The sequence below is a fragment of the Mus musculus genome, chromosome 6, assembly GCF_000001635.26.
Source record: "Mus musculus strain C57BL/6J chromosome 6, GRCm38.p6 C57BL/6J".
NCBI classification, from domain to species: Eukaryota; Metazoa; Chordata; class Mammalia; order Rodentia; family Muridae; genus Mus; species Mus musculus.
Window position 1 is genome coordinate 65,876,822 of NC_000072.6, and position 13,563 is coordinate 65,890,384.

General features: G+C 39.3%; 1 protein-coding gene across 8 annotated transcripts in view; it reads left to right on the forward strand.

The window, feature by feature from the left end:
- Positions 1-13,563, forward strand: part of Prdm5 (PR domain containing 5) — a 159,967-nt gene that overhangs the window by 99,166 nt on the left and 47,238 nt on the right. For 5 of the 8 annotated variants that reach the window (XM_006506604.4, XM_011241464.3, XM_006506602.4 and 2 more), the window contains 3 exons: positions 4,228-4,321; positions 6,702-6,862; positions 9,264-9,357. In XM_006506604.4, the coding sequence (XP_006506667.1) occupies positions 4,228-4,321; positions 6,702-6,862; positions 9,264-9,357 (349 nt within the window). Of the gene's footprint in view, positions 1-4,227; positions 4,322-6,701; positions 6,863-9,263; positions 9,358-11,106; positions 11,168-13,563 lie in introns of all 8 variants that reach the window. The other 3 variants (XR_377491.4, XR_377492.4, XR_377493.4) reach the window with 1 other exon arrangement.

The following is a 13,563-nucleotide window of genomic DNA, read 5'->3' on the forward strand; positions in this document are numbered from 1 at the left end:
TGAGTAAAGTTCAAATAACAAAGAAAGAGCCAAGAAAGCAAACATGCTGTCCAGTTCTCCCACTTTCCTATGGAGCCTCTCCTCAGCAGATTGTTTTTAGACTAGCTTGCCAGATTCTGTTGTGTGTGAGTAAATGTATATGGCAAAATGGTTTTCTATACACAGTGTGACACTCTAAAACTTATAAAAGACTTTCCTTGTTAAATAAAGTAAACAAATGAATGTAAATGTAATTATAATGTCTAGTATGCTTTAATTAACCCATTTTCTATCTTTTCTATAATTATTCATGAGTTTTCTTTTGTCTTCATTTCGTTCTTAAACCTTTCATATGCATTTTGTAAAGGAAGTCTGTCAGACCAGGGGTGTGCACATTTGCAGTCTCAGGAGTGTGCCGAAATGCCACCCAGAAAGTTTATGTTCCTGGACACAGTATGCTATCTTGCCTTCCTCTTCCTTCTCTAGCTAACACTGAATAATACATATTTTCTTTTCGTGGGACAGTCTCATGGGTAAGAGATTAAAGACAAATTCTTTGAATTTGTCATTAATTAGATATTAATGCCATACGCAGCACTGATACCTTATAATATTCATTCAGTATACTGTACTCCAGGCTTCAATTGTTTTACTAATTATGGTGTCTTTAAAAGGGACTTGAACCTCATGTGTCATACCCAAGCTTGTTCTCCCTTGACTTGCCATGCCACTGGTCTGCAGGCCATGATTGCTTCTTTCCTAGCTCACACTATAGATGCAAGCCGGTGCGCAAGACCTGGATTTTTCCCTGTGGGACACCAGTTGTCCTAGTACTTCTTTTCTCCAAGAAAGCCTCTGCAGCCTCTAACCTCTTGCCTGGTGTATTTCTACAGCTTCTCAAATCAACACAGTCTTAGACAGGCTACTCACTTGCCAAAAACCATATCTCAGAATAATTGACAACACTTAAGGCCACCCTGGACTTCATGATTATGTCTTCTCCTTTGCTTCTCCCATGCCTGTATGTTCATCTTCCCACTTCTCTGTTCATTTATATCTTTCCAACCACATGGGCTGAAGCATAGCTGTCTTATCATGGTTAGGTGTGATTGCTGCGAACTTGAAGCAGAGCAGCTATTAACACATATATGTAACCCTAAGTGTGCAAGACTTTCCTTCTTAAATAAAGGAAAGGAAACAAATGAATGTAACTGCACTTATAACTCTAGGATGCTTTAATTAACCCATTTTCTCTCTTTTTTATAATTATTCAAGAGTTTTCTTTCCGTTCTTAAACCTTTCAGGTGTATTTTATAAAGGAAATTGGTCAGAGTAGGGGTACACATTCTCTTAGTCGAGGCCTTCAGTGGGTTCTCTGAGAGTGCCCTGAAATTCCAGTCACTGCTAAGTAAGAGACAAACAGCCTTCTTGGTAGGATCTATAGTTAGTGTTGCCTCCTCAAGTCATCCAGAGGACTCAGGAGGCGTATGCCTGAGGTGCCTGTGCTGCTGCAAGCCACCCCAGTATCTCACAGAGTCACCAAGCAGCACTTAGACCAAAACCTTTCTCTGTTCTGCTATTACCCTCTCTGAGGAGCATCAGTAACTTCTATATGGCCTTAGGAAAAAATAAAGCAATCTGGCCTTTTATCCTGATCTCTGACTTTGTCACCCTGGCTTCTGTCCATTGTTCCCTCAGAACAGCAGGCTTCTCTCAGATGTCACCTCAGCTAGAATTCTTTAATCTATTCTCCGCAGCACTCTGCTCCTTCTCATTTTTCTCCACAGCTCATATCACTTCCTAATGTAGAATGTGTGTCTATCATACACACAGGATAATATCCCTGTGAGGTTTTTACATTTGTGGTTTTTCTTCCTGAGTCCTTACAATCTGACATAGGATTGACCCATAAAAGCAAAATGTATTCTGTAGACCTGACACAAAAAACCCTGTCAGATGAAATTGACAGAGGTCTCTTCCATTAGTTTTCTTTTGGCATTTTCCATGTTTAAAATTAACTTTATATTAGCTATGTTAAACTGTTATTTGATGTCACAAATATATTCTTTGGTGATTAGAAAACATTTTGTCTTTATAGTTGTCTTAGTTAGACTTTCCATTGCTGTGAAGAGACGCCATGACCAAGGCAACTCTTACAAAGGACAACATTTAATTGGGGCTTACAGTTTCAGAGGCTCAGTCCATTATCATCATAGCAGGAAGCATGGCAGCCTTCAGGCAGATATGTTGCTGGAGAAGAAGCTGAGAGTTCTACATCTTGAACCAAATGCAGGCAGAAGGGGACCGTCTTCCATAGGCAGCCAGGAGGAGGTTCTCTTCAGCACTGGGCAGAGCTGGAGCACTAGGAGACCTCAAAGCCCATCTACACAGTGACACACTTCCTCCAACAAAGCCACACCTAATCCAACAAGACCTCACCTCCAACAGTGCAACTTCCCAAAGGCCAAGCGTATTCAAACCACCACAACAATTTAAAAATTTTTTAAAAATCTGAATATCTAGTCTTTTATTATACTTAGAAAACTTTTTCCACTCAAAAATTGTTTAAAAATTACTCACATTTTCTTTTATGACATTTCATGTTTTATTCTTCACTTAAAAAAAATAGCTGAAGCCAGATGTGGTGGTGTGTTTCTAGACTCAGCATTTGTGAGGTTTGTATACAAAGGCCTGATAGAAGCTCAAGGTCAACCTGAGCTGCACAGCAAGATTGTCTCAGAGAAGCAAGATATGGATAAATAAATACTAAATTCATATAGCTTCTCTCCTATTGTAGGAAGTGATGGCCCAACTTTAGTTGCATCAGAATTTCAGTAAACACTGCATGCTTCTGTCAGCCAGTTTAGAATGCCCTGTTCATAATGATATTTGATGTTATATAATGAAAGAAATGTTCTCCTATTCTGTTTTTATTCATCTAGAATGCCTGTGGCCAAATAGCATACTTAAATATGTCAGATTCATCCTGACTTTTAATATCTGTTTCCCTTACCTTTTAGGTTTTGACAATGGAAGAGTCATAATATTCATGTCATAGCATAGTTCTCCATGAAGCTCCTTGCTCTTGAATATTGAAATGCTCATAAAATTGTGAAATCCTATTCAGTATGATATGAAAAAAGAGATATCCTTTAGTAGCCCTGTCATAAAACCCATCATTCGTGTGTGTGTGTGTGTGCACGCACACACACACACACACACACACACACACACACAAACATCTTATTTTCTTGTAATGAAAGAATACTGTTCAAATTCTGAGAGTTTTCAAAACGGTTTGTAATCCTTATTAAATTTTGCTATCTGGGGTTGGAGAGATGGCTCAGCAGTTAAAAGAACTTTTTATTCCTGCAGGCAAGACCTAGGTTCGTTTTGCAGAACCTACATGGTAGTTCATAACCATCTGCAACTCCAGTTGCAGGAGATCTGATCTCTGCAGGCATCAGGGAGCACAGGTAGTACACATACAGGCAGAACACAGATACACATAAAATATGAAAACCCAAAATAAATGCTTAAATCTTGCCATCCACAGGATAGAATAAGAGTTTATTCACAGTTTCTTTTCCAAAGTGGCTTCAACTTCTGTGTGATCATTTCAGAGTATGTCTGTTTGTCGCGTACCATAGACATTAATAACACCCACATCTTTGGCAAGTCTTCATTTTTTTTCATCTTAAAATGGTGACAGTAATAGCATTTTAATCAAGAGCTTGGCTCTTGGAATTCATCAGTCACTGTATGGAGCATGGCACTTGATATAAATCAAGTGTTTAGCAAATGCTACCTCAGGCTAACCATATGAATCCATACTCTGTTGTAATTTAAGTGCAAAGCAGCCCTGAAGATTCAAATCACTTTCAGTGCCTCAGTGAAGTTTTAGGGAAAGGCAGAGAGCCTGCCACTTTGAACTGTTTCCCTTGCCTGACAGGAATTTGATCAAGCCTGGCAAGGACTATGTAGTGTTAAGTATTTTAGACAAACTATATACCATGTTGGTGTACAAAGTAGATCTGGAAAAGTCTCCATGGTGTTTAGTTTAGCAATTTGATATAGTAAATTTCTAATGAATCCAAGGATTTACGAGAACAAATATTTTCCCTGTGAATGATTGCAGTTATGCTCCTTCTCAGTAGCAGGGAATTATGGGGAGAAGCAGTGTGCCATCTGCTTTCTGCAGTGATGAGCTCAGTCCCCCCTTTCTCACTCAGTATCTTCCTTCTGCAGACCCACTCCGAGGAGAGACCTTTCCAGTGTGATGCATGTAAAGCCTTGTTCCGCACGCCCTTTTCTCTGCAGAGACACCTGTTAATCCACAACAGTAAGTCACAGCCAAAGACAGCTGAGGACCGAGAGAGTTATCGCCAGTGTGTTCTTAGATGCTTTAAGAATAGACATATCAGAAGTGCATGGTGAATTGTTAGATAATCTGTTTAAAACATAAAGAAGATAGATTGGCTTGTTTTCCTACAGTACCATTAAGCAGTTTATGAGATATATTTTACATCTTCTCTTTCCAGCATTTGTAATTAGTATATTAAAAGATACCCTATGTTCAGTATGCTTTGAACATTGTTTTGAAACATCACCTTCCATTCACTTTTAACTATGATGATTAAGGGAACATGTCTACCTCTGTAAAACATGGCTCTATCTCCCAGGTCAGAGTTTTATTAGCTCAAAGGTTTTAACAGTAGCGGTGAGTCAGAATGCACATCTAATTCAACGTCTTTTTAAAGAGAAATTGAAAATATTAAGTCTGACAGGAGAATAATTATTTAAGTAGTGGATCCCATACTGCCTCCAGGTGTCTAATTGGCAGGCAGCATTCCCATTTTATGTAAAATTTTTGATTCTCTGCTTATTTGGGGAGGTAAACTTTTTATTATGTTACAAACAGACATCTACCTTTTGAGAAATTGTAAATGTAAAGCCCCTGCTGCCATTGGAATATTACATTCCAAATCCCAGACACTGTGACGGTTGGATGTACAGGGTGGTGACTTAGAAGAGAGTTTCTCTGTTCAAACTAGGTTTCTAATATGAAAACGTAAGATCGTAATGTTTATACATGTTGGTGGTGATGCTGAGAAAGGGAGCTGCCTCCTGTATGAAAAGATGGGGTTTATTCCCAGTGCAGGTCAGTCACTGCAGCTCTGGAAAGTGTTCGGCCTAACTTTCCACTTCCTTATAAAGAACAACTTGGTAACTAAAGAGTGAAATTTGTTGTACCACAAGGGGGACTTATTATATTAGACAGCTTAAGACATGGATGAATTTTAGAGTAGGCATTTATATAGGTGATCTCCATTCATCCTCTTAAGCCTTATGTGGCTTACTTCGTCAAGCTCAGAAAATTTTTTCTTGGGAAAAATACAATTTTATTTCACATGACAGCAAGGAATTTGTAACATCAGGGATCTGATACTTTCAATGTCAGCTACTTGGTTCTCAGCAGCTGAAAGTAAGGACTGAAGTGGCGTATAGGCTGTGTTGTGTGCTCTGTGGCTAAAATGATGCTGAGCAACACTAGAAGCTTTCTGAAGCTATAGTGTGGTATCTGGCCAGAAAAGTCAACCTCCAAAATTTAAGGACTAAGTAAGCAACGTAAGGTGCAGACAGGCATAAATGAAGACCCGTGGGTGAATTTAGCAGGGAAACCAGATTGGCTAAAGCACAGAGAGCAAAGAACTAGGTCTTGTTTCATACAGTGCTAACATTACAGCTAGTTAAACTTCAAGATATGAAGGCTATTATTACAAACACACATCTTTTCCATGGAGTGAAATGTCAGCAATTTGTCGGCTTCTTTCCTTGTACAATGACAAACCAAGGCAGGTCTTTGGCTAGCTTCTAAGTATTAAGGTTGAAAAAGTTCTGATGAAGTTAAGACAGAATGTGATAGAAGCAACATCAGAATTAGGAAATTCTGGTCTTTGCCCAATCTACTTTCGAGAATGATGACCATTCTCAGCAGCCAGACTGGTCAACATTCCAGAAAATGTCAACATCACTCTGAAGGGGCACATAGTCCTTGTGAAGGGCCCCAGGGGATCTCGGTGGAGGGACTTCAATCACATGAATGCGGAGCTGAGTCTTCTTGGAAAGAAAAAGAAAAGGCTCCAGGTTGACAAATGGTGGGGTAACAGAAAGGATCTGGCCAATGTCAGATCCAACTGCTGTCATGTTCAGAACATGATCAAGGGTATTACACTGGGCTTCTATTACAAGACAAGGTCTGTGTATGCTCCCTTCCCCATCAACATCCTTATTCAGGAGAATGGGTCTTTGGTTGAATCCGAAATTTCTTGGGTAAGAAATACATCTGCAGGTTTCGGATGAGGACAGGTGTTGCTTATTCTGTCTCTCAAGCCCAAAAGGATGAATTAATCCTTGAAGGAAATGATAGTGAACTTGTTTCAAATTCAGCAGCTCTTATTCTGCAAGCCACAATAGTTAAAAAAAAGCATATCAGAAAGTTTTGTGTCTGAGAAGGGAACCGTGCAGCAGGCTGACAAGTGAGAAAGCCTCCGTTTCCTAGCTCAAGAAACAAGATCCTGATCACAAGTAAAATGTGGGATCTTTGAGGACAATAAAGGACTTATATATTGAAAGAAAAAGGAATTAGGAAATTCTGGTATTTTAGGACAACGAAACATGAAATCCAGTGGTGTGACTTGACTGTTGACTTGTATTCTAAGGTGAGAGGACTTTTAAGTGTCACCACTGTGATGCCACATTTAAAAGGAAGGATACATTAAACGTTCATGTCCAGGTGGTCCATGAAAGACACAAGAAGTACCGATGTGAGCTGTGCAATAAGGCCTTTGTCACACCTTCAGTGCTTAGGAGTCATAAGAAGGTAAGTGGGGACTTCAGCCAGACAGACTGCATTGTGGGCTTATATACTGACTATCATGTGACAGTTTATATTAATTTATGACATGCTTTACGGACAATGAAAAATATGGGTCATACTGACTATCCAAGAAATGGCCTTTTTCCCTGTTTTTTAGAAAAGACATTTTTCCCATCAAATGAAATGTCAACGTTACCTGTATAGTTTGTGTATACCTTAGCTTTACTGATAGGTAGACTTGGGAAATACTCAGTAAGACTGTCAAATTTCAAAAATTTTCGCTTAATAGGGATGGTTTCTTGTGAGTATGAGTAGCACCTCAGGTAGGTTGTTCCAGGGCCCAGAGGAGTCCCTGCTGTAGAGCTGGGCTTTGACAGATAATGGTTCAGTTTACATGAAATAGTTTCATTTGTGATCTTGAGATTATCTTTTTCTATTGTGCTTGTTATATCATGCATCAAGCAAATTGAGTTTACTTTTGTATTTCATAAATAAATTTACAGCATTACAATAAATGCATTTTAAATCTCTTTAAAATGGCAAAGTTTTAAGATAGACAGCTAAAGATTCCAAAGTGGTGAAAGCAAGTGGGACCTAAAACCTGTTCACGTCACTGTGGACAGAAAAAAGGAAGGTAAAATACATGAAGAGCCTGGGCAAGATACATTCCTAAGGACAAACCCCCTAGTGTCACTCTTGTGCAAGGCCCCACCTCCTACCTTTCCCCACTAATAAGGCCGTCAGATTTGAATCCATTACTGGATTGTGTCAAAGGATTCATGATCTGACTGTCTGGAAATGCCATACATACATCCAATGAGGTCTTTATCACTAATTCCCTAGGCAACTCTTTCCCCATAGCAGTTTCCCTTCCCTCTTCTCCTCCTAGTCCCTCCCAGCCACCTCTCCCTCCCTACCCACTCCTCTGTTTCCCTTCAGAAAAGGGCAGACCTCTCAGGAACTTTAACCTAAAGTGGCAGCATTGTCAAGTTACTGTAAGACTAGGCACCTCCCCCATATCAAGGCTGGATGAGGCAGCCCAGCAAGGGTCCCCAAGACAGGTACAAGTGTCAGAAATAGCCCTCTTAAGCACCCACACCCTTTCTCTGTTAGGAGTCTCTCAAGATACCAAGCTATTTAACTATACTGGAGAAGACCTAGAACAGAGCTAGGCAAGTTCCCTGACGGATCAGTCTCTGTGAGCCACTGTGAGCTGACTTGTTGATTCTGTGGTTTCTGTTCCTATGGTCCCTCTTCTGCTTCTCCTGCAGCATTCACTGAGTTCCTAAGAAACTCTTAAAACAACTAATCGATGGTCATAATCAGCTAGTATCAGACACCACCTGCTTTTTATTAATTTTGGGGTTATTATTGGAAAACATTCTCAAAGCAACCTTATAAAGAACATGGAGAAACTTTTCCCTGCTGGTCCCCTGCAACAGTGCTCAGTCCCCAACTTTCCTCTTAGTTCTAAATTTCAGTGTCCCTCATACTTCACAGCTTGCTTTGGCTCCTCATTCACTGGAATGATGGATTTGGTTTTGTTTTTTTTTTTTTTTTTTTTTTTTTGCTTTGTTTGTGTTGGTGGAAAAATTAGTCTCCTGTTGAGTCTCTGAGGCCTTAACCTACTCTGTCTACCCCACCTTCTAGAGTTGTCAGCAGTTTTGTTTTGCAGTTTCATTAGTTTGTTTATTTAGTGGCTATAGAACCCAGAGCCTCCCGCGTGGTAGGCAAGCATCTTAGCACTGGGGTGTGTGTATTCCCAGTCCTAGTCACTGATGTCATTAAAGTGCATTTTACTGGTGTTCTTTCTTTTTCTGGTATGATTATTTTATGCCTGCAAAATAAATATGTGGAGGGCAGAAATTCTCTTTCCAACAGAATGTTCAATTAACACCTGCTGGATCTCAAAGTCAACCTAGATGTATATGCTTCCTGTTTTGTTGTAAAATCTATTCTGACAAGCACTGCATAGGTAACAGATGACTTTCTTGAGATTAATTCTGCCCTTTAGAGTGAAATATGCACAAAGAATTTGGAAAAAGATTCAAAGGAAATGTCTCTTGGCAACAGTCAAGGGCAGCTCTGGCCCCATTTTGATTATGTGGTTTTGCTCCATGCACTGGTTTTATATAACTTAATCATGTTTAGTCAGACAAGGACTACATAAAGGCTTAAGCAGTAGACGGCAGAATTATTTTCAAATTAACACTAATGCATGCTTCTAAGCAATCTTTGAACCCATGGGATTATCCATGATAAATTGTTTAAAGTCACATTGTGACATTAAATCATTTTAATGAAACATAATCCTGGAAAATACAGATTCACTGTTGTCAGAGGTAGTTTATCATCTTTACCAAAGCCTTTGTATTTATCATGAACCATTTTTATTCCTGTTTAGACACACACAGGAGAAAAGGAGAAAGTCTGCCCATATTGTGGCCAGAAATTTGCCAGCAGTGGGACCCTGAGAGTTCACATCCGGAGCCACACAGGTATGAAAAGTGACCTTGGGTGAAAGACTGGAAGTCACTGTTAGGACAGAGTCTACTGTCCAAAGAGTTTCCAAACCAGTGAGCCTTCTTAGGAGGATTGTCAAAACCAGTTCTTTACTTAAGAAGACTTTCAGATGCACAATTTACTCCAAAACTGAATAAAATACTTGGGTGTAAAGACTTTACTTTTCATTTGAAATATGAGTGTGATATACAGAATTTGGCTGGACAGAGCAGGTCCACTGCCTCACTTCTCATGGAGACAGAGGCATCCTTTCCACCCACCTGTAGCTTACGCCAAAGCTGCCTTTCTTAATTTCAAAACTCCCTGCCCTTCTGATCACTTCTGTCATGTTTTACCTCACCTAGTATGAGGAGACTGCGATACCTACTGATTCTTAGGGGCCTACACTCTACTCTTTTACTTTTCCAATGCACTTTCTTCAATGAAAGAGAATGTGACCACTGGACCATGGTGAATAGCTAAATATTCTTGAGAGAAACTTGACTGCAGTTTCTCAATTGAGTAAACAAAATGATTTTTATACTCTTATTGCTTTCAAAATAGTTTTACACTTGTGTGAATTATCTTCCCACTAAGCAAAATGCATTTAATTGAATTTTGTAGCTGAAGCTTTCTGCTCAAAGGTCATAGAATGGATTAAAAACTGTCTAGAGTAGTCACTATTTTGTGGATGAAGAAATATTAGTTTGAGCAGATGAAAGAATTGACACTGTGACTTTAGGAATACATTGAGGACATTAGAGCATAATTTGAAAATTTTGTGGACAAAGCTAAAAGACTTGCATCTAATTTAGAACCTTAGAATAGTAACTCGCAACTTGTAAGTGACACACATAACCAGTAACAAACCAAGCACGGTGTGTAAACACTATGGATACCTGAAAGCTATCTAGAGAAAGCAAGACTTTTAGGACAAAGTTCAAGATGGATCAAACAATTAGAAGATGGCAAAAAGCTAAGAGAAGCCAAAGAGAAAGAGCAGAAGAGAGCCACTGGGGGACAGGTGTCATAATGCAAAGTGCCTGCAGCTGTCTGCACTGTGTCACTGGCCTCTGATAGCAAGGCATGGACAGCTCTAGTGGGGAGCATGGATGTTCTTGGCCATCTCTCTCTACTGTGTAACTGGGGCCATGTGGAGTTGGGTCTGCTGACGGCAGCAATGAAAACAATGTCTTCTCTGTGCCAGTCATCCTTAGACATTGCTGTGCCACTCTGAGGAAATTGTTCTAGCTTTATGTCTGCATAGATGTATCCCTGTGTTATTTGTAGATAGAAGGAGAGCAGGACGTTTGTAGAGAAAGTGAGTTATGTTTGCATATCAGAGTAATATACCTACAGTAAATGATCTCAAAGTCATGCTGTGTGACTGAATCAAGCTTGGTGCCATGTGTTTAAAAGTAGAGACTTGGGCTGGTGAGATGGCTCAGTGGGTAAGAGCACTGACTGCTTTTCTGAAGGTCCTGAGTTCAAATCCCAGCAACCACATGGTGGCTCACAACCACCCATAATGAGATCCTGATGCCCTCTTCTGGTGTGTCTGAAGATAGCTACAGTGTACTTGTATATAATAATAAAAAATAAATCTTAAAAAAACAAAAAGTAGAGATTTATATAGTTCAGAAGACATTAAGGCATAGGTTCCAGCACAGAAAATATAGACCTTGAATATTCATAATGACTCCATCCTTGTGAACTCATGCACTTTCATCTGACTTTACTTGTAGGAAGAGTGAACAGCAGAGAAGCACAAACGACTAATGTTACTCATTACTTTGAATGTTTGAGGTATTATGTCATGCTTGTCCTATTGTCTAATATAATTCAATACAGATAGTATGTAGTATAAATATATAAAATGATATATAAATGCAAATTTATATTTATGTAATATATTACATATAAATATATAAAATATATAATATATTATATAAGTATTTATAAATATGTATAGTATGCATTATATGTAAATAAATATATTAAATACATACAAATTAGTAAATATACAAATAAATAATAAATATTTCTTATTTATAAATAAACATGTTTATATAAAGAGATATATTTAAATATATAGTGAAAGAATATTCTAAAATTTCCAGTTATTCTACATTGTTGCAGTTTACCATATATCTGACTCTGGGCCAAATTGAGGCATAGTGAGCCAATGCATTTTTGTAGATAGATTTTTCTTTTTAGACACATTCAGGGCAAGGAAAAGGAGTAGAGTTAAGTGTGTATTTGTGCAAATAATTGTATAACTGCTTATTTGTGTTGTTCTTTTCTTATCACCATGTTTTTCTGTTTAAACTCAGACCCCTTTCAGAGTCCCAGTTTCCAACCCTGCTTTGTCTACTTTGAAAGACAAGTGTCTTTAGAGATAACCTCCTGCAGTGTGGCTGGTGCAGTGTGGCAGAGCTGAGGATGTCTGGCTGCTGGCTGGTTGCTGCAGCAGCAATCTTGAGATGGGTTTCTCTTCCATGTGTGAATAAACAGGGTTTTGTCTCATCCTCAGAAGATGAGCATCCACTTACCCCTAAGGGCTAACACCAGGCTCACTGACTTCTGTGGCTACTTTGTGCTCAGTCAGAGGAGCAGCTGAGCTTCTACTGTTTGTGGTTTTGCTATATGACTTTTCTCTTTGAGTTCATTTTTATTTTCCTCTGTGAAATGGTATGAGTTCACTCCTCTCTTTTTTATGTTGTTTTGCAATTTCTGGTTGCCTTTGAGCTTGCCTGCTGCCAAGAGTTCCATGTTGTTTATGGGCTGTTCAGTGAAACAACAGTACCCCAAGGGACATGGATCCTGATCACAGTGGGCACCCACACAGTTCTGTGGGTGTGGTGCTTGGCTAGGCACACACTGGGCACACACTGCTGCCTCAATACCTTATGCTTGACAGTTCAGGAGGGCCCCAGGGAGCTCTTCTTTCTCTCTACAGCTGTTGACTTCATTAGCAATGTAAGCAATGCGCCTTATTAGAAAATGTAAAAATATTCATTTTGCTGAAATATGCCATAGGAAGTTCATTCCAGGTTGGCATGCTTTTATAGAAAGTAACTATGTTTTCCAACCACAAGCCATCAGTGAAAATGAAGACGTTGTCTGACTTGACTGTCTGGTTTTTGAGGAGACAGCTACATTTTCATATCTGTTTCTTCACTCATCCTGTGATGTGTAGTTGGAGTTGCAGAATATGCAGCAATCCTCCAGAGTATTTTAATAATCTTGATCAAATAATTTGGGATATTATTTGCTCCTAGACTGAAAACCAAGAATCAGACTTTGAGCAAAGGATTGCTGTTGTGTGCAACCTGAAAATACTTCAGTGACCCTTTTCTGTTCTATCACTTTAAAATCCATCACTCTGTGTTGTGTTTGGCATGAACCTTTCACGCATGAAGGATTCTGTAACAGGATGCACAGGTCATACGGGAACCATCTTTTTGAGGCCTGCAGATCTCCACATTTGTTAATGCCACCCAGAGCTCATCAGCATACCCATTCAGAAGTCCCCTTTCTTGCCTGTTTCCCTTCTGAAATTTTGTAAGAAATATTGCTTGCTACACTGTCATTTCTGCCTCCTTTCTTTCCTTGTGTATTAAAAAATATTCTCCAAATAGCCATTCTCAATGCACACTCTTGTGGTCAGTCCTTTTGCTTTATATAAGCATAATGTTCCATGACAAAAGCTGGAAGCTCAGTTCTACCGAACAGGGGCTTTCTGAGACTACTATCATGTGCATTGCTAGAGCTCCCCCATCCAATTCCCATATTAAAAAGATGATACTCAATGGTTAGGTTTAGGTTTAATACAATCAGTCATTTTGTATTCCAGGGAACATATTCCCAAGTGGAAACAGCATTTATTTCTAGTGCGTATAGCTGTGGTGAATGTAGTGGCTTGTGTAGAGTTTGAGAACGTTGCTCAGATCTATAGCACTAGATTAGCAGTTTCCCCATGGTGACATTGCACCATTCATGTAAATGTCAACGTGGTCCAAAGGAAGATTATACAGTAGCTTTAGAAAGAGAGTGTTCCTGACCTCCTATGGAATAGTCTTAGAGATCCCTGGGAATGGACATGCCCCCAGTTTGACATTTTGGAAACAGTGGCTCTTCCTGACATGGAAGCCTGTGCCACTCGTTTCTGAGGGATGTTGATGTTAGGCTTTTCATTTATC